This window comes from Carassius gibelio, chromosome A18 (genome assembly GCF_023724105.1).
Source record: "Carassius gibelio isolate Cgi1373 ecotype wild population from Czech Republic chromosome A18, carGib1.2-hapl.c, whole genome shotgun sequence".
NCBI classification, from domain to species: domain Eukaryota; kingdom Metazoa; phylum Chordata; class Actinopteri; order Cypriniformes; family Cyprinidae; genus Carassius; species Carassius gibelio.
In genome coordinates this window covers 22,348,967-22,375,516 of record NC_068388.1, presented here as the reverse complement: position 1 = coordinate 22,375,516, position 26,550 = coordinate 22,348,967, and the positions used below count along the sequence as shown (strand labels likewise).

Here is a 26,550-nt window from a genome sequence, read left to right as displayed (position 1 = left end):
AGGGAAACGACCAGGAGAGGAAGGTGATGGAGAAAGAGAAGAAGAAGAAAAAGAAGTGGTGGAGGGTGGCCTCTTTCTACGGAGCTGTGAAGAAACATCTGAAGCGCTGCTCGAACCCAGTTCAGGGTGAAGAAGAGCTGAAGCAAGAGCAAGAGCAGCAGAGAGAGAAAGTGAAGAACCAGAAAGAACAGAAAGCCAGATGCAGTGATGGTAAATGACATGAGCATGACCAGTCATCATTCACACCTACACATCCATTACTGGGACATTCATTAATCAATCAATTGAATCATTCTAGTTTTAAATGATAGATTATAATAGCTTTTAAGCATCTTGTTTGGTCTCTGATTGGTCAAATTTTTAAGGTTTCTTCAATGAAGAATTGATAAAATGTGTTAAATCTGAAATATTTAATAGATAAAATCCACATCAACACATATAAATCAACTTGAAAATGGATTAAGGCCATGATCAGATCTTTCATCCAGGAAATGTAAAAAAAAAATAGTTTTTGTAATTTTATATGCACATAGTTTAGGGGTGACAAATAATAACATGAACACATTCAATGTAGTGTCTACTGATGAAAAAATATCACTAAATCTCTTTAGATTTTTATATAAAATTAAATGGAATAATAACTATAACAAATGTTTAAAACTGCAGTTGTTTTATCTTGTAACAGACTTCATTTCCAGCCACTACCAGCTGGGTGATCTGCTGGGTGAAGGTGGATTTGGTTCTGTGTATGAGGCGAGACGTTTGGAGGATGACCTTAAAGTAAGTGAAAACTTGATGAAAACGTATCTAGCGAAGTGATTTTGACCCGTCTCATCTTTATACTTCTGTGATGTCATGCTATTGTTTGCAAGGCCTCTCGGTGTATCTTTTTGTCCTGGTTGAACTTAAATTCAATTCAACTTTACAAAACTTGTCTGTATATATTTAATGGTGGCCTCTTCACAAGTTAATTGTTGTTTGTTTTCTTGATCAGGTGGCGGTCAAATATGTTAATAAGACCGAAACCTACAGGCCAAGTTTATACATTGTAAGTAAGATGCACTCTCTCTGTTCTCCTCTCACTAACTAGTAGGAAAACTGGACTAAGTGCTTATTTGGAAAACAACTTCTATCTTACCAACGTCTTTCTTTTAGGCTGGATATCAGCAACTCGTTCCACTGGAGATCGCCCTCACAATCCTGGCTAATAAAGGCCCCAGAGTGCCAGAGATCATCCAGCTGCTGGACTGGAAGGACTACAATGACCATTTCGTCATGATCCTTGAATGTCCCTCTCCTTGCGAGACTTTGGAAGACTTTGTGGGGCGTCAGGGTGGACGTCTCAACGAGAGCTTAGCACGGCGAGTCATGATGCAGGTGACTAAAGCTGCGAACGTGTGCTGCCAGCGCCAAGTGTTCCACCGTGACATCAAACCGAGCAACCTTCTCATCAACAACCAGACACTTGAAGTCAAACTAATTGACTTTGGGTGTGGGGACATTCTGAGGACAACTGTCTACATGTCATACTCTGGTATGTACTGTATCTAAAAGCTACAACTCTAGTGACGATTATATTATGAGTTGACCAGGTGTGGGTCACCAAAACAACAAGAAGCACCCGATATATATACAGTAGAATTACGACACTGTTACAGTCATGGATCTCGTCACTGTTGTGAACCGAACTTGCGCATCTAACAAAATCTTTTTCTTCCAGGCACAGCAACATACGTCCCTCCTGAGTTTTACATAAAGGGAAAGTACCACGGCAAGCCTGCGACGGTTTGGTCACTGGGGGTTCTGTTATTTAAAATAGTGGCCGGATATTATCCAGGTTTCTTAGATCTGCACATGCTCAAACTGCATCTCTGGTCCCAAACTGGTCTGTCAAATGGTAAGAGTTCAGTTATCATTTTAAACATACAAAACTGGGACAAGTGGCTTTCTGAAAGATGGCGTTAGAAAATGCATGAAGTTTTCTTGATTTCTGATGCCTGAACTCAGATCGTACAATTAATATGATCATTAAATTAAAGCAGGTGTTAAGTTTAAAGTAATATTCATGTGTCCCTTTCATCTTTCTGCACAGAATGCTGCAGATTGCTCCGTGCTCTCCTGCAAATAAAGCCAAAGAACCGAATTCAGCTGGAGGAAATCCTTTCGCACAAGTGGTTTACGGTACTAAACCTAAGATCACCTTAAAATAATTTGACATATTTAACATTTTTCTTTTTTACATTTCAATTTTCGAATCAAGTTTTCTCGCTTTGCTTTTATTGTTAGATTTAAGAAGTTGTATGTTTTACCTTATAAAATGTCATTCGTAGTGTATTTACACGTAATAATTCTGTATTTGTTTCTGTTTTGTTTCAGGTCACCACATAAGACCACCTCAGAAGTAGTTGTATCTTCAGCTCTCCAATGGTTCCTGCAATAGTTGCAGCAGTATCAGAGGCCCAGTCTACCACGTCTGTCCCCTGCAGTCCAAAACATCCCAGAAAAGCTGTTTTAAACTAGAATATATATTAAGTTAAAGTGTTATTGTCACGTTAACGTTTTAATTGATTAACAGCAACAATTATTTTATCGCGCATTAACAGTTGTTTGTTAATATGAAAGTCCATTGCTCACTGGCTCTGAATACACATGCAGTCAAAGCATGGGTCACAGGAGTAGTGGGATGTTGATCAGTACTGGCTTGGGATGGGTGTCATCACGCGTCTCAACCAATGAGAGCATTTGTGGTGGGCCTAAGACTGCAGCAGCTCACATGAAGTGCTCAGGACTTCATAAGTGGGAAACCCAAAGTTTCTGTTAACACGTAAAGGCAGCAGAGAAGCGCTCTCGCTCAGCACAGTGGAGTGCATCGATTTGTTTTGAGTCTTTTGGGAAGCGGTAAAACACGGCCCTCTCACAATACACAGAAATCTGCTGAAATCATCCGTGAAGCAGTTTTCTGTGTAGAATCTCTGCACATCATCTGTGTAGAAGTTTAATATATTGTGTATATTTAATTTTCTTATTTTTAGCACAGTCTATAAAGAGTATGCCAGACCTACAATTCACTGCTTTTTGTATGTTATATAACTTTTATGTGAAAAATAAAATCTTGAATCTTGAATATATTGTTTTACAGATCTATCACATTTGCTGCTCATAAATGTTCACACAATCACGCTGCATGTGTTAGAAATTCTGCGGTCCGCTCACACTACATGTGCACCACACCCGAACCGAACTGAACCGTGCTCTGGCCCACCTCTTCCAACCGAGCCGGGGCCAGCTAAACGAACCGCGGCACGGAGTGATCACACTAGATACACCCTTATTCTCCTGCATCCCACACACACAAGTCTCTACTCGCCCATCAAGTGTCCCACACCGCACTCGATAGTGCAGGTCTCCACTCGGAAGGCATCTGTTATAATCGTATGATGGAGGCTCTGAACTCTGAGCATAACTTTATTTTCTATAACAAACTATAAAATATTTTTAAATAAAGTAAAAAAAAAAAACAATAAAGTAAAACCACAGACTGCAACACTGTAAAGTACCATCTGAATATGTTAAAAGCTATAGACATCAGGAGAAATTAATAACTTGATTGATATAATACACAATAGGCTATAGCAGATACATAAAGACAGCACACACAGAGAGAGAGAAAAATAAATCTTGATTTACATACCTGTCAAGTATCCCGTTTTGGCCAGGAAAGTCACATATTTTACCCTTCTTTCCCGTCGTCCTCCCGTATTAGTATTTTCCCGTAAATCTCCTGTATTTTAATTTTTAATTTTTTTATTTTAACCTGCGTTATTAATAAAATATTAATAAAAAAAACATTCCCAATCTGAGCTCTGTTACTAGTCTAGCGATAACTGCCACCTGTAGTAGCCTGTCGCGAGGAGTGTGTGAGGTCAGATGACATGAGTTATAACGCGGGAAAAACAACAACAACAAAAGAAAAACCGAGACGGATGATGGATGCTACGATAGAGAGTGAAGGCACACCTGCCAAAGAACCAAACCCCATTTGTAAATACCAGGATAAATGGGACAGCGAATTTACTTTTTTAAAGAATGCAAAGTCTGCAACAAATTTGTACAACAACTCACTAAAAGAGTAAAAGAAAAGTTATGTGAAATAAAAAGAAAAACTGTAAAAGAAAAGCAATATGAAATGAAAAGAATGTGTGGAATGAAAATAAAATGTAAATGTAAAGACAAGCAATGTTAAATTAACAGAAAATATGCAAATAAGCCTTTAAATAAATGCTCTTCATATATACCCTTTTGTGTTTTCATTTGGGCTATAACACCTGTCTTAAAATGTAAGGGATATTGGAGCTTTGTTGGGATGATTTGAAAATTTCCCTTATTTTCAAAACCAAAATTTGACAGGTATGATTTGGAAGAAGCCTGCAGACAAATGAAAATGTAAACTAGCCACAAGTTATTAGTATTTTATATAAAATATATTTATTGAATTGTCATTAAACTGGACAATACATACATATTCCAGTGAAAGTTATGCATTGGATTTGTTGTGCAATACATTTTTTTATATAAAATCGATTGAAACACTGAGACAAAGTGTTTATATATGCATTCTATATTAGGGTGACCAGATGTCCCCGTTCAAAATAACCAGCGCACACACTGGAAATGCTAGACCAATTTAGCCTTCTGGATATCATATGATTGCAACTATTGCGATTACTTGGTCACATCTCGCAAGCCGTTATTGTAGCCATGAAAAGCTTGGACAAGAGCATAGCGCTATTATCATCAGTTATCAAAAGAGACTGCATTATATACATATTAAAACAAAGTAATACCGTTGTGCAGTGTATAACAAGACATGTAGGTTGCGGGATTGTTTTGCACAATAGGCCTATTAAACATTCCTGAAACTCAGCGAAACAACTCTGAAGTCTCTGTTTTGAATGATATAAAAAATAATAAACTAATCAGTTACACTTGCACAATTACATTTGCAGAAAGCACATACTTTGTAGTCAATATGAGCCTGAAATGCTAAATATTAACCCTGATTAGGGATAGAAAAGATCCATTTCCAGAAGCATGTTTTTATAAACAAAATTCGAAAGGTTTTCAACAGTTGTGAAAATGTTAAATACAGTTAGAAAATAATATATTTGTTGTTTTATTTATCATATGTTATCATATTTACTGTTTTATTTTAATGTGTTTTTGTAAAGCCATAATTTTGTTATAATACCAGCCTGTTTTTAGATGTTTCCTGTTTGCAGAGGAGTAAAATATGGTACTTGAGTAATTTTACTTGATTATTGTACTTAAGCACAGCAAAAAACGTTGGGTTGTTTTTTTAACCCAACATTTGGGTTTCACATATTGGGTCAATGTGTTGGGTTATCTTAAAATTTGTTGGGTAATTTTTTTTTCGTTGTTGGGTTATTTTTAGTTATAACCCAACTGTTGGGTTAAATATGTTTCTGCTTCACTCCTGTTCAAATTTTAACGGTCCAGTCAGAGACTCAATGACATCAGTGTGGCAGCCTGCCTGATTATGAAGGGTAAGTAACTTGTTAATATAATCGTATGATGTATATAACTTTCATAACATTAAGTAATGGTTCTGATACGTTAATTTCTTTATACGTTAAAAAGTTTTAATTCCCTTTAGTCCGTTTGTTTCCCCCAGATAATCAGATCGATTGTAAATGAATGCTATTCATGTTTGTTCGCCAGTATTAATACACTAAAAGATAAGCTGCAAAAAATGTTTAGACAAATATTACTTAAAGTTAATAAAAATGTTAGAAAAACCGCACGGACCATTTATCGGATCGGACCTGTGAAAGAAGCTGCTCGAGCTGAGCACACATCAGTCATGCGACAGACAGACTCCGCGAGAATCGTTTGAATGAACCTGCAATTTTCTGTTATAAAAGGTAAAAACCCAGGCGAAAGAAAAGCGCGCCATTGTGAGGTAATCTGCTCTTTCAGCGAAAGTTTATACCAGTGCCCCAAATTTACATAACGTTAACGTTACTCCTACAACAAACCTTTAAGGAGGGAGCGTAAAACAGAAGCCATATTCTTCTTAGCGCACCAGCACTAGTTAATTGTACTGTAAAAGTGTTTTTATGATTTATTATTGAATATTGTTATGCATCTATTGGAATACCCTATAATTACAGCATTTTCTCTTATGAATCTAGATTGTTTGACATGTTTTTTAAATGTGTTGTACTAAATGTGTTTATACTTGTGTTTTAGACAATGGACTTTTTTGTGAAGGAAAAAATGCAACAATAGAATTTCTGCCTGTTAACTGAAGCATTTCAAGGTAAGTAACCTATTAAAATTAATGATACATAAGTTTTCAATTTTACTTAGACCTATGACTTCCAAAAATTATGAAAAAAGGACAAATGAGGTGAAATAAGTGTATTGTTGCATTCCGTCCAACAAAGCTTCCTTTAATTTACAGTGTACTTTTGTTCCTCCCTACAAGTCCAAATCAGTCAAAGGGTAAAGGTGTCATGATTCTGCCTTCATGTCCTGACTTTTCTCTAGTCTTGAGGCAGGATCATGACAGACCCATGCTTTGTGTACAAGCACATGGCCTTGTCTTTGGGCCATGTGCTTGTGTTGTCTCGTTCCCTTGCCCTGCCCCCCTTGTCATCCTAGTCTTGTCATGATTGCCTTATCTGTGCCACCTGTTGTGTCTTAATTAGTTCCCCTATTTAGATCCCCTAGTGTGCTCTGTCTTTTGTCAGGTTCATTGTTCCACATATATGATTGCTTACCATATCGTGAGTGTCTCTATATTAGGGCTGTAGTACTCGAGACATTTTTCTGTAGTCTTGGACTTGTCTCGGACTCGTTGCATTTGCTCTCGGACTTGGCCATTGGACTCGCCAAGTCTTCTAGTTGGTCTCGACCGAGTCCAGCAAAAAAAAAAAGTATCCTTCAAAACAAAACCACATTTGCATGATGTCGCGACTGAAAACGTGTGGAAAATGCTAGGCGCGCCGCTCTCTTTATTTCCAAAGCACTGTAATCTGTGCTTGCGCTCCAGTGGCGTCTGCTGTTGCTGGGCAACCATGACCCGCTCTCCATGATGACGCAGAAGTTTCAGCAAAGAATAAATGGATTTCCAGCTCTGATAATAAATTCATTTAAAAAAATGGCTATCCTTGTACAGCTATTATCATCTGTTTCTCCATCTTAGCTTTCAGTATTGTTCCGGGAAAGGATGTGCATGACCAGCGGTGCACTTACTGCGACCTGAAAAGTTTAGATGTTTCTAATTTAATTTTCTATATGTTAGATTGTGTTTTATTTACGTCTACACCTAGATCGCCTCAAACGTCCCCTTTACAATAATGAAATACTAATTATTGTTGTACAGTATAGGGGTTGCAAGACTACTGATTTCTACTAGTCGATTTTTTTATAAAAAATATGCTTGAGTTAGCTACTCGACTCGTGGTTCATGCTATTGTAAATGAAAACACTAAATCTTTTTTTTTTAATTGATAAACGCTTATTAATGTATAGCCTTATGCAACAGTTACATATATACATTTTAAAAACTTTATAATTATGACATTACATATTTAAATTGTCATGTAACAGCCAGTATTTGTATCTGTAACAATCACAAAATTTTTCCTATCTGCATTCGGATACAACATCGTACAGTTACTTGATAAGACTGTTATGACTTTTTATATTTTTTTCGTAGTTATCACTGAACAAGTATGTCGTGTTAAACTAAAATAATTATTAATTTCTAAAATAATATTTATCATGCAAGCAGAGAGATGTCATGGCAAATGTTTAGTGATCATTTGAACACGACTGAATCCATTCAATGGGCACACTTTCAGTACGCAGAACACTTTAAGCGAGTCTATAATGTTTAGTGAACTTCACTAAACAAATGTGTGTGTGCCGCGCAAACCAGCAAAAGGTAAAGATGCAAACATGTAGGACAAGTAGAAAATGTATCCGTATCTAAGCTGATTATTAGCCTACTCTTGAGAGGGAACTGGTTTGGTTTTTGAGAGACTGAGACGCGCAACGTTGCTGTTTGATTGGTGAGCGCGCTGTGCTTATTCCATTCATTCGTATCATATCGTAGCCTAAGCTTTAAAGCATTGCCTTTTAAATATTTACAAATACTATAACGTGTATGATGTATTATTATAGGTAAAATTACTCTTGCAACGCTCTGATTTCTGAGAGATGCACAGAGAGGCGACAACAATGCGGTGTTTGATTTGCGCTCTTTTCACTCATAAACACTCTAAAAAACGCTGGGTTGTTTTTTCAACCCAACTGCTGGGTTGAGGCCGTTGGATAGGACTTTGGGATGTTTTAACCCAAGTTTGGGTTGAAAATAACTCTCTTTTTTAACCCAGCGGGCTGGGTTGAGGACGCGGACGTGAAGGAGAGCACGCACGTCACGTCAAAATCGTACTTCTCCAGTGCGAGCAGTCGCCATTTTCTCAGCGTGATAGAAGCGAGAAGCGAGTGAAAGACTATGGTAAGTAAATATTCAAAATGTAAAGTTATCTTTTATTGTTTACCCGGTTGTATGAAAGGCGGAAGGTTTTATGAAAGGCGGAAACAAAGGAGCTTAACGTTATATATATAAAAAAAAAAAAAAACGGACGGAGGTCTTAACTGCCTCATATAACGTTACTGAACGGAGGATGTACTTTTAATATAACGTCTGTGAATGTATTTTGTCATATTTACATAAGATTTTACATTATCTGTACTTTTTGAGGCGTTAACAGACGGTTATGGTCACGGTTACGCTCATGTGAATTTGTCTTTTTTTTTTTCGCGGTTAAACTGAATGTATGTTTGTCTCCTAAAGGAAACGGCATTGTGTAGTAAAGACTAGCATAATTATTTTGAGGCTGTTGAAGTGGTAACTGTTAAAAGTATGTTTTACATGTAATATTTCTTGTCGAGCTCCTGTCTTCATTGTCCTCGCGCCGAGAGTTAAAGACACAGAAGCTGTTTGTGTGAGGAGTCACAGACCTGTGTGAGGATGAGGAGGAGGTGTTCTTCTGAAGAGAGGGACAGACGGTTTAAGGAGAGTAAACTTCAGAATAACATCAAGTTATCTTTATTTTTACTAAGACTAAAATAATGTGGTTTTTTTTTAGATGTTGAAATCCAGAGACAAGATAACTTCATTCTTTTGAGACTGATGTAAGTTAAATTATTATTACTTTTTTTTTTTAGAAAATTAATGTTTCTGTTGTGTCCTGCCTGTTAACTTCACATTTTGATGCAACAACAGTGTGATTACGTGCTCATTTCATTAAGACCATTGATGTCTGTGTTTTTTATTGCAGAACTCAAACCAACTTTGGAGTTGTCTTGTCTGATTTGGAGAGTCATTATTCTTGGTCTTCACTCTTAAAGGTAAAGTTCACACAAAAAATCATTTACTTGCCCTCAAGTCATTCCAAACCTATAAGACTTTTGTCTGTCTTTACAACATAAATTAATATATTTTTAGTTTTCTCATAATATTTGTTAATCCATTTATAGTTTAGATAATCAGTATTTTCAAGCTTCATAAATATAGAGTTATTGTAGAAGTAAATTCTGATATTTATATATGAATACATCTTAAATTATATGATAGCAAACATGTATGTTCAAAATAAAATACTGGTCTCCCAGACCAGCAATGGAGGACACAAAAAGAGAATATTAAATATATTCATACGTTTTCCAAAAAATGAGCAGAGTTTGTATGAGTCTGGAAAAACATGGGGAGAGTAAATTATGACCATTTTAATTATTTGGTGAACTAACGGTTTGAAGAGCAGCCCTCCATGTACATGAATATTGTGAGGTATGTGAATGTCATGACTGTTTTAATGTTTCAGTAAAGAAGCTTTCTGAAAGCAATATTTATTCAAACAATATCGCATGTCCTCACACTAGTGCTGCCATTATAGCATTCTGGAGCCCTGTGGTGGTCTGAGACATTAAACAACCACACAAGTGTTGAAACTTTAAAACCGATTATTTACAGTATTGTTCAAAATAATAGCAGTACAATGTGACTAACCAGAATAATCAAGGTTTTTCGTATATTTTTTTATTGCTACGTGGCAAACAAGTTACCAGTAGGTTCAGTAGATTCTCAGAAAACAAATGAGACCCAGCATTCATGATATGCACGCTCTTAAGGCTGTGCAATTGGGCAATTAGTTGAATTAGTTGAAAGGGGTGTGTTCAAACAAATAGCAGTGTGGCATTCAATCACTGAGGTCATCAATTTTGTGAAGAAACAGGTGTGAATCAGGTGGCCCCTATTTAAGGATGAAGCCAACACTTGTTGAACATGCATTTGAAAGCTGAGGAAAATGGGTCGTTCAAGACATTGTTCAGAAGAACAGCGTACTTTGATTAAAAAGTTGATTAGAGAGGGGAAAACCTATAAAGAGGTGCAAAAAATGATAGGCTGTTCAGCTAAAATGATCTCCAATGCCTTAAAATGGAGAGCAAAACCAGAGAGACGTGGAAGAAAACGGAAGACAACCATCAAAATGGATAGAAGAATAACCAGAATGGCAAAGGCTCAGCCAATGATCACCTCCAGGATGATCAAAGACAGTCTGGAGTTACCTGTAAGTACTGTGACAGTTAGAAGACGTCTGTGTGAAGCTAATCTATTTTCAAGAATCCCACGCAAAGTCCCTCTGTTAAAAAAAAGGCTTGTGCAGAAGAGGTTACAATTTGCCAAAGAACACATCAACTGGCCTAAAGAGAAATGGAGGAACATTTTGTGGACTGATGAGAGTAAAATTGTTCTTTTTGGGTCCAAGGGCCACAGGCAGTTTGTGAGACGACCCCCAAACTCTGAATTCAAGCCACAGTACACAGTGAAGACAGTGAAGCATGGAGGTGCAAGCATCATGATATGGGCATGTTTCTCCTACTATGGTGTTGGGCCTATTTATCGCATACCAGGGATCATGGATCAGTTTGCATATGTTAAAATACTTGAAGAGGTCATGTTGCCCTATGCTGAAGAGGACATGCCCTTGAAATGGTTGTTTCAACAAGACAATGACCCAAAACACACTAGTAAACGGGCAAAGTCTTGGTTCCAAATCAACAAAATTAATGTTATGGAGTGGCCAGCCCAATCTCCAGACCTTAATCCAATTGAGAACTTGTGGGGTGATATCAAAAATGCTGTTTCTGAAGCAAAACCAAGAAATGTGAATGAATTGTGGAATGTTGTTAAAGAATCATGGAGTGGAATAACAGCTGAGAGGTGCCACAAGTTGGTTGACTCCATGCCACACAGATGTCAAGCAGTTTTAAAAAACTGTGGTCATACAACTAAATATTAGTTTAGTGATTCACAGGATTGCTAAATCCCAGAAAAAAAAAATGTTTGTACAAAATAGTTTTGAGTTTGTACAGTCAAAGGTAGACACTGCTATTTTTTTGAACACACCCCTTTCAACTAATTGCCCAATTGCACAGCCTTAAGAGCGTGCATATCATGAATGCTGGGTCTTGTTTGTTTTCTGAGAATCTACTGAACCTACTGGTAACTTGTTTGCCACGTAGCAATAAAAAATATACTAAAAACCTTGATTATTCTGGTTAGTCACATTGTACTGCTATTATTTTGAACAATACTGTACCTATCCTTACGCATGTGAATACACCTCTACCTGAAAATGGATAGTTTAATTGTTTAATTTTTTCAAATGTGTTTCTCTTAGGCCACTGATGAAGAACAGGCGGTGACTGGGATGAATCCTGGTCAGAGAGGAGAATATTCTTTCCCCTAAACTGATGCAGCGGTGGTTTTAAAGGAGGACGCTGCCCTGGATGATGTAGAAGATGTCACATGCTGTGCTGATGGGGCTTCTTCATGACTACATCAGTTATGCTAAAGAGATCATGAAAATTGACCGTGATGCATGATCTGTATTCATGGACTATGAAACAAACTGTAAGTGTAGAATTTGTTAAAAAAAAAAAAAAAGTTAAATGCTTTTTCTGTGTTGTTTAGTAGAAGAGTTTACACTCTGTCATTCATACACCTGTCACTTTCTTTCTCTCACACACACACACACACACACACACACACACATGCGTCTGTTAAATGTTATAATATCAAAGTTAATGTTGTGATTTATTTGTGTACTGTCATGCCAGAATAGTTGGAAAAAAACCTAACTAATTGTAAATTTATTGTATGTGTTTTCGTATATTTTTATACAATATATACAATTGAACAAAGTCCAATTTGATCTTAAGTTATATTCATCAAATGTTCAATGCTTTATGAACTCTGTAGCTGTTAATGCCATCCTTTTCTGCATTTCTTCTAACATGTTACTTTTTGACTTTTTTCTTGTTTTTAATATTTTCCTTTTGGTAATTATTATTTGTGTGTAAAAGTGATATTTAAAATGAACAACATTTGTAGGTTTAATGCCTAGCTCAATTTGGGTTAATTTTAACGTAGAAATGCGTTTCCCCACCTAAGCTGAGACCAAACCTACGCCCATGCTCACCTGTTATCTAGCAAACACCAGACTGTGTCAGCTTCAGACGAGTATTCAGGCAGAATTATTCCTTGTGCGTTATTCGTTTTTTAAGCCATTATCCTTGCCATTCCGAATAAGGTATTCGGCTTCAGGCACAACCCTAATTATTACATTACATATTTTATTTTTACATGCAACATAGATAAGGTCATATAGTAACAGCTCCACGCAATATTATAATTCTAAAACTCACGTCGCACTTGCAAACAAATTGTGTGAATTATGGTTAATGCATGCTGGAGTAGTTGAGTGTTTCCGACAGCGCAGAGTAGTCTATGCAAGCACTAAGTACAGTATGTCGATGTATTTATATGCGCATGCCCAGTAGAGCCAAACGTATCCCTTGCTTGCTGCGCGCATTTGTCATATCCCGAGCTTTGCATGCGTCTGTGCACTGTGCCAAGGCAAGGCATCAGTCATTTAAATTTTTGAACACAGACATAATGTCAGCAAAAGCAGCATTATTAAGTAATTAAAATGAAAATAAAGTACATAAAAATAATTTGACCTTACAGCTCCAAACTCTGTTCTAGAGGGCCAGTGTCCTTTATAGTTTATCTCCCAGGGTCGGACTGGGGGTAAAACCAGTACTGATTAGGAATCTGAAATATATTTTATTTTACCTGGATATTTTCATGGGTGGGGGGCATGATGGCCCATCAGGACTGCCTATGCATAGAGCCCGGGATCTTGTGTAACGCCCCTGTTAGCTTTAACCCTAATTATACACACTTGAACCAGCTAATCAAGCTCTTACTATAAACACTAATCTTCCAGGTGTGTTAAGGCCAGGTGGAGATAAACTTTTCAGGACATTGGCCCTCCAAGATGTAGTTTGGAGACCCCTGTCCTACAGAGTTGTTACATTGCACATGCTTTTTGATCATTACAAATAATAATGTACATTTATTTTCTTAGAATAGGAGATATGCTGTCTCTCGCATCACAAACATTATCAGTAGTTAAGTATGTGGTCTTGAAGAGGACCCTTTTTTCTCTCATTTGGACTCGAAACTTTTGGACTTGGACTTGACTTGGACTCGAACCTCTTTGGACTCGGTCTTGACTAGTCCTGGACTTGGACTTGACTTGGACTCGACAAAGCTGGACTTGACTACAGCTCTACTCTATATGTTTCTGTATCCTAGAAGAAGACGTTGTGAGTCCTGTGTTTGTGTATCTGAAGTTAGTGTTTTTGTGTTAAGAGTCTTTGTTTATCGTGTTGACCAAGTCTTGTTGAATCGTTTAGTCTCAGCCCTAGTCGTTGTTTTCCCCCTCGTGGGTTTTGTTTTCCCCTTTTGTATTTAATAAATCCTATGTTTTGGTACTTCCTGTCTGCATCTGAGTTCATCCCAACCCCTACACAACAGAATGAACCGACCACTTAAGAACTCAGCAGACAGGAGGGTTGCCCTCCCATGTTCGTCAGAAGGCGAGTGGATCCTTCACAATTATGCCCAGCTGTGGGAGAAGTTCTCCCAGGAGGAGCCGCAGGTTTCACCCCAGAGGTCCCCACCATCGACCCAGCTGCCAGTAATCCCAGAAGGTCATCTCCTGGCTGTTACTACACTGGGGGAACAGGCAGATCCCTCCCAGAGTCCTAAGGCGCCTTCCACAGCCATCAGTCTCCCCAGGAAGCGAGTGAGACTATTTTCGTGGGAGTCAGCTTCGGAATCGTCGGCGTCAGAGTCTGCCCTGCCTGAGACAATACTCCCCCAACCCTTCTCTGACCCAGCTATGACCTCTGCACCGTGGCCAAGGAGGAAGAGGAAGAAGGGGTCTCCCGGTCCTGCGTCTCTGTCTCCTCCTGACCCGGCGAGGCTGCCCGAGCCAGCAGCGGTGAGCGCTGGCGTGCCCGAGCCAGCAGCGGTGAGCGCTTGGCGTGCCCGAGCCAGCAGCAGTGAGGGCTGGCGTGCCCGAGCCAGCAGCGGTGACCCTTGACCCCGAACCGGCGACTAAGAGAACTGTTTCCAAGTCCGCAGTCGTGAGGGCGGAGGAGAGAGCCGCGGCCGACTCTGCAGCAGAAGCATTCCTACAGTCTGTCTCATCTCGTAAGGAGATGCCTGTTGTAATCGCTGACAATACTCTGTCTAATTATTTGTCTCGTCTTGTTCAGATCCTTCAAGTCCCTACCAGTCCTGTCTTTTCCCCAGACCCTGTCCCCAGAGATCCCGAGCCAGCCGCAGTTAGCGCAGTTCCTGACCCAGTTTCCGTCTCCACTGATGTTGCCCCGTGTCCCGTTGATGTTGCCCCTTGTCTGGCTGATGTTGTTGAGTGTCCAGCTGTTGTCTCCCTGTGTCCAGCTGTTGTCTCCCCGTGTCCTGTGACTTCTCCTGTCATGTCCTCTGTCAGTTGTCCTGACACGTCTGGAAGCCGCTCCTTGAGGGAGGGGTTCTGTCATGATTCTGCCTTCATGTCCTGACTTTTCTCTAGTCTTGAGGCAGGATCATGACAGACCCGTGTTTTGTGTACAAGCACATGGCCTTGTCTTTGGGCCATGTGCTTGTGTTGTCTCGTTCCCTTGCCCCGCCCCCCTTGTCATCCTAGTCTTGTCGTGATTGCCTTATCTGTGCCACCTGTTGTGTCTCAATTAGTTCCCCTATTTAGATCCCCTAGTGTGCTCTGTCTTTCGTCAGTTCATTGTTCCACATATATGATTGTTTACCATATCGTAAGTGTCTCTATATGTTTCTGTATCCTAGAAGAAGACGTTGTGAGTCCTGTGTTTGTGTATCTGAAGTTAGTGTTTTTGTGTTAAGAGTCTTTGTTTATCGTGTTGACCAAGTCTTGTTGAATCGTTTAGTCTCAGCCCTAGTCGTTGTTTTCCCCCTAGAGGGTTTTGTTTTCCCCTTTTGTATTTAATAAATCCTGTGTTTTGGTACTTCCTGTCTGCATCTGAGTTCATCCCAACCCCTCCACACAACAAAAGGGTGGGAAAATGTACTCCCATTAGCCGCAAATATTGCCACAAATTTTCTGGAGGGAGTGAAAACTGGTTTAGTCTGTCTCTTAATGCAAATGATAGTGGATCCCCACAAAGACTGTAAACTGTAAGCTTAGATTTTTTTTTTTTTTTTTTACTTGGCTGTAAAATCTCTATACTTTTGTCATTTAAAGGCCTTCATGCAGAAATTGTCTTTAAAACCCTTCCTGCCATCTGCACCATACCACACAAATGGAAAAATGGTGTGCACATCACACATGGAAATGAAGCGGTCCTTCATTGACATTCAACCTGTAAATAAAAGCAACACTTTAAAATTACAGTGCCCTGTTTAGTCAAGTCACCTTTATTTATTTTGTATAAGACACACATTGTAGAATACAAACAGTTCCAAGAAGAGATTTTTAATAAAATGATGACAGAATTTTAATGTATAGGTGAAGTATCACTTTAACCTATTTAAATTCGCTATAGCTTTTAACTCATTTAAATTCACTCATTTGTAAAGTGAGGATCAGTGAAATATCATCACAATGCATGTTAACTTAACTTTTTTTTTTTTTATTCTTTTAAGGCTGGCACTAATTAGTGCTGTACTTGAATCACGAGCGTCCGGAGAGCAACTGGGGGTTCAGTGCCTTGCTCAAGGGCACTTCAGCCATGAGTATTGAGGGTGGGAGAGAGCACTGTTCATTCACTCCCTCCACCTACAACTCCTGCCAGCACCGAGACTCAAACCTGCGACTTTTGGGTTACAGGTCCAACTCTAACCATTAAGCTGTGAACTATATTAACACATTTCTGTGTTTTGATATGAATATGAATCGACACATTTGTACATCTTGAAAATGTCAGTTGTATTTTTACACGTTCTTGTACATTTAAACAAAATATTTTAAAATATATTTGTAAATGTGTTGCTTGCATATCAATATAAAATCTGTAAGTTACAACAAAGTGTGTTTGCTGTTACAAGCTTTCGGAATCTATAATGTTTATTTCCACTAGATGGCGCTTGTGTACTTCAACACTCATTTATTTATAACTTTTTGATCAGTCTAATCTGTATATTTTTATATTTCGACTATTTTATAATGCTTATTGTGATTTATATACTCAACTGTTGTATATTTGAGGAATATTTATTCTTTCTAAGAGTTTTCTTTGGTTATATTTTATTTTGCTCCCATCGTGCCTTTGTATGTCACTTCCTGTTTTGTCACGGAGAACGAGTCAGAACTGCGATCCGAGTTTAACAGAGCAATTCTGCTGATCATATGGAATGATGTAATCATTGCAAAGTTTAAAGTATTTCTATTTAGAAGTCATCCGATAAAGAAGCTTTAAGATAACCCCCTCTCTTAGCTCATAAGCAGGCAAAAGTGGTATGTGGATGTATTTTCTGTTTATGTACGAGTTTAAAGTCATGTGTGTTTTACATGTAACTGAATGTATGACATGTTTGTTGTATATTCACCCTTTTTTACTCAGTTCTACGGTGTTGGTGTTGGAGTCTAAGTCCAGAACACATTAAACATCAGTTAAAGAACCTCAGCCTTCGCGTCATGACTAAGGGCGGGCATAGTAGAACACTTTCTGCGTCGGTGAAGGCCAACTGCATCAGATCGTAAAGCTGCACGAGGAAATCGGCCATCAAGAGGCGCCACATGTTGAATGAGGGAAGTACAACATGAAAAGATTGCAATTGACTTGACTGAAGCAAGCAAAGGCTGAACAAGCAAGCACTTTTGAAGTTAGTGACTTGGAAGCAGCGCAAGGTCTTGTGAACTGTCACTGAAGTTTCAATTGCTCTGGTATTTCCATCATTCCCATTCTAAGATAAAGTTGGACATTTTTCTATTATCGTTTGACTTATTAAGAAACTAAAAGGGACTAAACAGATAAACAATTTTGCTACTATTAAATAAGACTAAAGTTTGAATTTTCTGTTGTATTCAAGTATTTGTGTATACTTCATCATTTAAGCGTGTTGATATTCACATTTTTTCTTTACAAGTTGAATTCATAGACTACTTCTTGACAGTTCTGTAGCTTGTTATCATTTACATGATTGGATCACATAAGTGTAGCTGAGATAACCGCTTTACACTAAACTTTAGATTGCTCTTTGAATATTCACATTATAGTGCAACACAGGTTTAGCATGTCAAATACAAGTGAAAATACATTGCTGGCTACTAAAGAAGTTAGCTATACAACCCCTACTGCACAAGACGTAGACAATGCAGAGCAGGTCATTCCATCAGAGCAGGCTGATATAACTGATCAAGTTGAAGTGGCTGCACAAGTACAACAACCTCAGGTGGACATAGATAATACACAGCTCTCAGATATTAGAAGAAGCCAGCGAGCACGCACGCTTACCGAGAAGGGTAAAACGCTGCAAGACGCTAGACTAAATGATCTGAAAAGAAGCTTTGAGCAGAAGTATAGAAGGTGGAAGTATCACATCAATGGTTTGAAAAGAGCCATTAAGAACAATGATGATGCAGAATTGATTTGTGAAGTTGTGAGCACCATTAATGCCACTCAGTCTGAGGTCGACCATATTTATGGTGACATAAGAAGCATCACAAGCCCTGAACCTGAAATTCGGAGGAAAAATGACACTTGCCTTGCCATTACTAGCACTGCAAATGAGAAGTCTCAAAGATTCCTCAACGGTGATCCTAAGGACATTCCCTGGCCTGATTCAGATTCAGTGTTTGAAGCCACTGTGTCCAGCATCATCTCAGCAACCTCCAGTAAGTCAAAGTCTGTTTCCAAGATGTCCAGTCAATCTTACAGTGATTCTCTGCAGAAAAGACAAGAAGCAGCGGCTGAAGTAGCGGCTACACAAGAAGTGATTAAAATAATGAAGACACAACATCAACATGAAGAGGAAATTAGGAAACTGGAGGCAGAGGATGAAAGGTTAGCAGCAGAAAGAGAAGCTCAAGAAAGGGAAACCGAAGCGGAGAATGCAAGGAAAAGGGCTCAATTTATTTCAGAAAGCACTGTTAGAAAAATAAAGCTGGAAGAAAAGAAAAAAGAAGTGGAACGGTTGGAGGAACTAAAAAGACATAACGCAGCACAAGCAAGGCTGCAAGTTTATGCTGAAAGCATCAAAGGTGATGAGGGAGAACAGCGTTCTGCTCCTCTTCTTCAACAAAGGCAAGAACATTATGTTTTTCAACCAAGCGTTCCTTTTTCTCTCTCTCAGCCATTTACGCTCGCTCAAGACACTGCTCCTTTCAACCAACCCTCTTGTTCTTCTCAAAGGTTACCCCAAGCTCATATCTCTCAGTCACCTACATGGCCTGCTCCCAACGAAACTTCTAATGATCTTGTGAAGGCACTGGCTGAAGCGATTACAGCCAATAGGATTCCAATTACAGAACCTGTTGTTTTTTCTGGAAATCCCCTGAAGTATAATGACTGGAAGCTGTCCTTCCAGACGTTAATTGATCGCAAGAACTTGCCATCACAAGAAAAGCTATTCTTTCTACGCAAGTATGTAGGTGGTCCGGCCAAGAGAGCGATTGAAGGACATTTTGTGGCTGGAACAGAAATGGCTTACACGGCAGCCTGGAACATCCTTGATGACCGGTTCGGCAATCCGTTCGTAGTTGGCAAATCTTACCGTGACAAAATACAGTCTTGGCACAAGATTGCTGCCAAAGACAGCAAAGACCTCCAGGAATTTGTAGATTTCCTAAGCAGTGTTGAATCAGCAATGCCTTATGTACAAGGTTTACAAGCTCTGAATGACTGTGTTGAAAATCAAAGAATATTAGCCAAATTGCCAGACTGGTTGAGTTCACGTTGGAATAGAGCAGTCACCAAGTTTCAAGACGAATACAAAGGATTCCCAGATTTCAAATACTTTGTTGAATTTCTTAACAAGGAAGCTAGAATCGCATGCAATCCTATCACCTCACTGCAAGCGATAAAGCCAGCAGAGCAAGAAATGTTCAAGCAATCAGATCAAGATCATTCTAAGTTTCAGAGGAATCGCAACTCAAGTGCAAAGACATTCACCACTAGTTCCAGTGAAAGGACTAGCCTTATGTGTGTCTTTTGTAAGAGATTAGGCCACACTCTCCATAAGTGTCGCAAATTTATGGAAAGACCAATTGAGGAAAGATTGAAGTTTGTACAGTCTGAGAAGTTGTGCTTTGGCTGTCTTAAGACTGGTCATAACTCCAGAAGCTGCACCTCTAGGAGTGTGTGTGAAAAATGTGAGAAGGCTCACCCAACAAGCCTACACCAGGACCGTGTAAATAAATACCCAGGACAAAGCTCTAGAACCAGTCAAGATCAGTTCAAGGTCAATCACGGATCTGCAGATAGAACAGCCGAATCACAGAAGGTACAAGAGTCTAAGCCTGTGACTTCAAACAGAGTAGTTCAAGAAAGGAACGGCACTCATACGTCATCAATCATTCCAGTATATGTCTCAACAACAGATGAACCAAGGAAGGAGATTTTAGTGTATGCCTTGCTTGATACTCAGAGCGACACTACTTTCATTTTAAAGGACACAGCTGAGACACTTGATATCAAGAAAGAGCCTGTCAAACTCAAGATTTCCACCATAACATCCAAAACGAAGGTTGTGTCCAGTCACAAATTGAATGGTCTACAAGTAAGAGGCATTCAGTCTGAAGTTAAAATCAAACTTCCAACAACTTATACTAGAGACTACATACCTGCAAATAGATCTCATATACCCACATGTGAAACCGCAAAGAATTGGCCTCATCTAGAACATCTGGCAGATGAAATGGCTCCTGCACTTGACTGTGAAGTAGGTTTGTTAATAGGCTACAACTGCCCTCAAGCCTTACTTCCCAGGGATGTTCTCAGTGGCAATGAAGATCAGCCATTTGCACAAAGATCCGTGTTGGGTTGGAGTATCGTTGGATACAACCATGACGACAGTTATTATGAAGATGAAATCGGTGTGAGTCACAAGATTATCATGAAGCAAGTTCTACCAGCTCGTGATCCATCTCACAAACTCAAGTCTGAAGTCTGCTTTGTACAGAGGAACAAGGTTAAAGAGATGATCACTCCGGCAGAGATATTGAAGGTTTTTGAGTCAGACTTTGTAGAACGGGATAATGAGGAAGTCTCAACGTCGCAAGAAGACTTAAGGTTTTTGGCAAAATTGAATGAAGGCATTAAGCAAGTGCAAGATGGACACTATGAGATGCCATTGCCTTTTAAGGGTGAGAGGCCAGATTTGCCAAACAACAAAGCGTGTGCAGAGCATCGACTCAAATCCCTAGAGAAGCGTTTAAAGAGAGATGAACAGTACCAAAAGGACTACATGGCTTTCATGAAGGACATAATAGCAAGAGGCGATGCTGAAAGGGTCCCAGAGATGGAGTTAAGTAGTCAACCAGCATGGTATATACCTCACCATGGAGTATATAACCCACAGAAGCCAGGCAAGATTCGTATCGTCTTTGATTGCTCTGCAAGATTTCAGAATACTTCTCTGAATGAGCATCTACTGACTGGGCCTGACCTCACAAATACCCTTGTTGGAGTCTTGTGTCGTTTCCGGAAAGGGCAAGTAGCCATCATGTGTGATGTGGAGCGTATGTTCCACCAGTTCCACGTTGCTCCAAAGGATCGGGACTACCTCAGGTTCCTATGGTGGGAAGATGGAAACATGGAAGCCTCACCTTCAGTTTTTCGAATGAAGGTCCATTTGTTCGGAGCGGCCTCCTCGCCTGGATGTGCAAACTTCGGCCTCAAATACCTTGCCGTACAAGGTCAAGGCAAGTTTAATCAAGCCACAGTGAAGTTCATACAACGTAATTTTTATGTTGACGATGGCTTAGCGAGTGTGGACACTGAAGCAGAGGCAATCCAGCTTGTAAAGGAAGCCAGGGGTCTCTGCAATACCGGAAAGCTTCGCTTGCATAAATTCATCACCAACAGCAAGACGGTGATTGCCACAATTCCAAAGGAGGAATGTACTGAAGGGGCAATTGACTTTGACTTGACCCTAGGAGAACCTAAAGTAGAGAGGGCGCTCGGCATCCAATGGTGCGTGGCTTCAGACAAGTTCCACTTCAGAGTGTTAGTAAAGGAAAATCCTTTTACTAGAAGAGGTGTGCTGTCTACAGTTGCTTCCATTTTTGATCCTCTTGGATTCGTCGCTCCCTTCATTTTAGTTGGGAAAAGGACTCTACAAAAGATGTGTCAAGACAAGTTAGGCTGGGACGAACCACTTCCTGATGACCTCAAGCCGCTTTGGGAAGCTTGGTTGCGAGACCTCCATAACCTGTCTTTGGTGAAGATACCACGTTGTTATGTGCCATCAACATTCAAGGATGTTCAACAATATGAGCTACACCATTTCTCAGACGCCAGTGTGTCAGGCTATGGAGTATGTTCATACCTCAGAGCTGTAACCAAGTCTGGAGAAGTCTACTGCACTCTTGTTATGAGTAAAGCTAGGGTTGCTCCAACAAAGGTAACAACAATTCCCAGACTGGAGCTCTCAGCTGCAGTGGTTGCCACAAGAACTGGTGATCTGCTCAAAAGAGAACTAGAATTGGATGGCATTCGTGAATACTACTGGACCGACTCCAAAGTTGTCCTTGGCTATATTAACAACGATGCACGACGTTTCCATGTATTTGTAGCCAACCGAGTTCAGCAGATCAGAACAAGCACTGAGACTAGTCAATGGAGATATGTGGCTTCAGAACAAAATCCAGCTGACCATGCCTCTCGTGGGCTCACCGTAAAGGAACTCATGGGATCGAACTGGTTTACTGGTCCAAGTTTCCTATGGCAAAGAGAACTCCCTAAGGATGACATTAAGGTGGGAGAAGTTAATGATGGAGACCCGGAACTCAAAAGGGCACAGGTTCTAATGACCAAGGCAAGGGAAGAGTGGTGTCTGTCAGATCGCTTGCAAAGGTTTTCAGATTGGAAGAGGGCAGTGAAAGCCATAGCAAGGCTCAAACGTTGTGCAAGGAGTGCGAAAGGTTTGGTAGAAAGATCCAACAATTCCACAACACTTGAAGAAAGGAAGGATGCTGAACAATTCATAATTCACATTGTTCAAGAAGAAGTGTTCAGTGACGAGATCAAGCATCTAAGACAAGGCAAGGAAGTTAATTCAAGTCTTTTCAACAAGCTGTACAAGTTAAGTCCGTTTATCGATGACCATGATGTCTTACGAGTGGGAGGACGATTGACACAGGCAGAGCTTCACTCTCATGTCAAGCATCCAGCCATTCTTCCTAAAGGACATCATATATCTCGTTTACTCATAAAACACTTCCATGAAAAGGTGCAACATCAAGGTCGTGGCATAACCATCAATGAAATCCGCTCCAATGGTATTTGGATTCTGGGATGCAGTAGCGAAGTTTCATCTCTCATCTACAAATGCATTAAGTGTAGGAAGCTGAGGAAATGCAATCAGGAGCAAAGGATGGCTGACCTGCCACCAGAAAGGATGGAAGCTACCCCTCCGTTCACCTATAGTGGCATGGACTGCTTCGGTCCGTTCTATGTTAAAGAGGGAAGGAAAGAGTTGAAGAGATACGGACTACTTTTCACCTGCATGTGTTCGCGAGCTGTTCATCTTGAGGTGCTGGATGATCTTAGTACTGATGCCTTTCTTAATGCACTGCGTTGTCTTATTGCTATACGTGGCAATGTAAGTCAGCTTTATAGTGATCAAGGTACCAACTTCGTGGGTGCAAAGGGAGAGTTCCTGAAGTTGATGAAGGGAATGGATCAAGAACGTGTGAAAGAGTTAGGCTGTACCTTTATCATGAACCCGCCTGCTTCCAGTCACATGGGTGGTGTCTGGGAGAGACAGATCCGGACTGTAAGGAGTGTACTAACGTCCATCCTAGACAAGTCTGCAGCAAGACTGGACAGTTCTTCCTTAAGAACATTCATGTATGAAGTAATGGCGATCGTAAATAGTCGACCATTGACCTCAGAGCACCTCAATGATCCTGTGGGACCAGAACCATTGACGCCGAATCATATACTAACAATGAAGTCCACCATCATTGCACCACCTCCTGGAGAGTTTGTGAGGGAAGATCTTTATCTTCAGAAAAGATGGAAAAGAGTTCAGTTTCTGGCAAATGAGTTTTGGACCAGGTGGAGGAAGGAATATCTGTTGAATCTGCAGCAGAGAAGTAAGTGGAATAAGAGCAGGAGAAACACCAAAATAAATGATATCGTTCTGCTTCAAGATGATTTGGCATCACGAAATCAGTGGAAGCTAGCTAAAGTGGTAGAAGTTTTCCCAGGATCTGATGGAATGGTGAGAAGACTTAAACTTCTTGTTAGTGATGCAACACTAGATAGCAAGGGTGCACGCACAAATAAGTCAGTCTACTTAGAAAGACCCATACACAAAACAGTGTTACTACTTGAAGCTGAGTAAAAGGGTTAAGTTTGAAAAGTGTTTAACTGTGTATGTTAAACGTGTACAAATACTTATCCACTGAATGTTTATTAGTTCATGTTGAGTTACTGAGTATTTATAAAGTAAATTCTTTTAAGAATCACACATTGCGTGATGGTGGGAGTGTGTTTGCTGTTACAAGCTTTCGGAATCTATAATGTTTATTTCCACTAGATGGCGCTTGTGTACTTCAACACTCATTTATTTATAACTTTTTGATCAGTCTAATCTGTATATTTTTATATTTCGACTATTTTATAATGCTTATTGTGATTTATATACTCAACTGTTGTATATTTGAGGAATATTTATTCTTTCTAAGAGTTTTCTTTGGTTATATTTTATTTTGCTCCCATCGTGCCTTTGTATGTCACTTCCTGTTTTGTCACGGAGAACGAGTCAGAACTGCGATCCGAGTTTAACAGAGCAATTCTGCTGATCATATGGAATGATGTAATCATTGCAAAGTTTAAAGTATTTCTATTTAGAAGTCATCCGATAAAGAAGCTTTAAGATAACCCCCTCTCTTAGCTCATAAGCAGGCAAAAGTGGTATGTGGATGTATTTTCTGTTTATGTACGAGTTTAAAGTCATGTGTGTTTTACATGTAACTGAATGTATGACATGTTTGTTGTATATTCACCCTTTTTTACTCAGTTCTACGGTGTTGGTGTTGGAGTCTAAGTCCAGAACACATTAAACATCAGTTAAAGAACCTCAGCCTTCGCGTCATGACTAAGGGCGGGCATACAAAGTTTCAAAATATGGTTGTGTTAAATAATTTTTAATAAAAATACTGATGTTAATTAATATAAATTAACTCAACGGTTGGGTAACTTTTAACCCAATGGGTTGGGTTGAAATAACCCACAGATGAGAAGGTGCTATACCAACCGTAGCTGGATTACAGGTTGGGTTATTTTTAACCCAACATTTTTTAGTGTGAGGATTATTTTGGGGGTATTTGTACTTTATTCATGCAAAATGTAAACTGATTACTTGTACTTTTACTTGATTACCTTTCTGAAGAAAAATACTGTACTTTTTACTCCATTAAATTTTATATTAACTTAAGTACTCATTCATTTTTATTTTTTTATTATATCTCGAATCTGAAGAAGCATTTTGAGGTAACAAAGTAGCTGTTTTTTCCCTCAATAAATAAAATAAATCTCTCTCTCTCTCTCTCTCTCTCTCTCTCTCTATATATATTGTTCATTTTGATATATTTTTAAGCTGTTTTGGTATAGAGATGACAGCTTTTTTTAAATGAAATGTTACAAATTTCCAAAAAGTGTTTAAATGAGCCCTGTATGTTATATTTATTATAAATGATGTTTAGTGATGTATGTTCTTATCAGAGTGGACTTTTTACACCCCAGGATATTTGTGATGGTTATTATTTTTCAGTGTGATTTTTGGTGAATTGTATAAAAAATAAAATAAAATAAAAAACCCTGTGGTAGGTTTGATCCTCAAACACCACTGTATCAATTATGATATTAATGTATGCAACCAACAACAATCAAATAAAAAACACAAAAACATACCGTCCTATGTAAATTCGTAGATAATGACAAGTGAGATTTCAGTGATATTTTGACCACTGAAGGTGCCCCCGGTTTTAATTTCAGAAATCTGGTCACCTTACTCTATCTACCTAGAAAGATAGGCCTAGATAATTATAAGAGTTGCATTTATATGAAATTTAAATATTTAAATTCATAAAATACATTTAATAGATACATTTTGTTTCATATGGTGGGCAACATGTATTTATTTTCTACTTAAATTGTGAATTGTTTAACAATTGTTTAATCTGGGTGTTTTAGGTAAGCTAGAGTTTACTCTTGTCATTGAATGATAGGCTCCTGGGATTCATTATGATCCCAGTTTAAAATATTAAAATCAGGGGTCTGATTCACGAAAATCATCTTAAGAAATATGTAAGAAAAATAAGTTAAGAAATTTCCTAAGATAAATTCCAATAAGTTCTAAAGAAATGCGACTCTTGTAAAAAAAAAAAAAAATCTGATGAAGAAAATGACATGCATTATCGAATCAATGCTGGTTCTTGCTGAAGAATCGCTGATAAACTCGTAATAATCATAATAAACGCGCATGTTTTTGAATAAAGAGCCTGTCACGAGATGAAGTGTGCGCGCGCTGCATGTGTGCTTAATACCGCCAAAGATTATTCATTTATTTGTTGGCTTAAATTAAAAATGAACTCCCTGTCTGACTTGTTTTGTAAAAAAATAAAAATTCGTGGAAATGCAAGAAAATTGCATACTTTTTTCCCCTTACGTTAGAAGGAGAACATGGCAGTTAAGAATATTTTTTTCTTAAGAATGCTTCGTGAATCCGGCGCGAGCGGCGTGAAAAAAAAAAGGGCGCGCGGGTTATCGTGACGTCACAGAAAGAATTCGATTTCGTAGAACTTATAAGTCCAAGAAATCATTTTGTGGGTTTAGTAGCAGTGGTGAGTGAAACTGAGCAGTTATTTTCAGCGATTGTTATCGATTCTGACAACA

At 39.0% G+C, this 26,550-nt stretch overlaps 2 protein-coding genes and 1 long non-coding RNA gene across 3 annotated transcripts; all 3 read left to right on the top strand.

The window, feature by feature from the left end:
• The first annotated feature begins 467 nt into the window (after nucleotides 1–467).
• On the top strand, nucleotides 468–2,388 carry LOC127934420 (serine/threonine-protein kinase pim-1-like). The gene is made up of 7 exons (XM_052531795.1): nucleotides 468–493; nucleotides 612–780; nucleotides 995–1,048; nucleotides 1,156–1,534; nucleotides 1,721–1,897; nucleotides 2,093–2,181; nucleotides 2,377–2,388. Exons 1-7 carry the CDS (start codon nucleotides 468–470, stop codon nucleotides 2,386–2,388), a joined length of 906 nt encoding a protein of 301 aa, XP_052387755.1.
• Nucleotides 2,389–8,619: 6,231 nt separating this feature from the next.
• Nucleotides 8,620–12,252, top strand: LOC127934290 (uncharacterized). The gene is made up of 3 exons (XR_008147741.1): nucleotides 8,620–9,228; nucleotides 9,375–9,444; nucleotides 11,778–12,252. It is a non-coding gene; the product is annotated as an uncharacterized LOC127934290 (long non-coding RNA).
• A 4,266-nt stretch (nucleotides 12,253–16,518) lies between these two features.
• LOC127934287 (uncharacterized) lies at nucleotides 16,519–24,731 on the top strand. Its single transcript, XM_052531566.1, has 2 exons — nucleotides 16,519–16,940; nucleotides 17,047–24,731. Exon 2 carries the CDS (start codon nucleotides 17,720–17,722, stop codon nucleotides 23,993–23,995), a length of 6,276 nt encoding a protein of 2,091 aa, XP_052387526.1. The 5' UTR covers nucleotides 16,519–16,940; nucleotides 17,047–17,719; the 3' UTR covers nucleotides 23,996–24,731.
• The last annotated feature ends 1,819 nt before the right edge of the window (nucleotides 24,732–26,550 follow it).

Coding starts and splice junctions, on each gene's coding strand:
- LOC127934420 (XM_052531795.1), top strand. CDS start 468: ATGATCAGATCTTTCATCCAGGAAAT. Junction 781..994: donor GTTTGGAGGATGACCTTAAA/GTAAGTGAAAAC, acceptor TTTCTTGATCAG/GTGGCGGTCAAATATGTTAA. Junction 1,535..1,720: donor TGTCTACATGTCATACTCTG/GTATGTACTGTA, acceptor TTTTTCTTCCAG/GCACAGCAACATACGTCCCT.
- LOC127934287 (XM_052531566.1), top strand. CDS start 17,720: ATGTCAAATACAAGTGAAAATACATTGCTGGCTACTAAAGAAGTTAGC.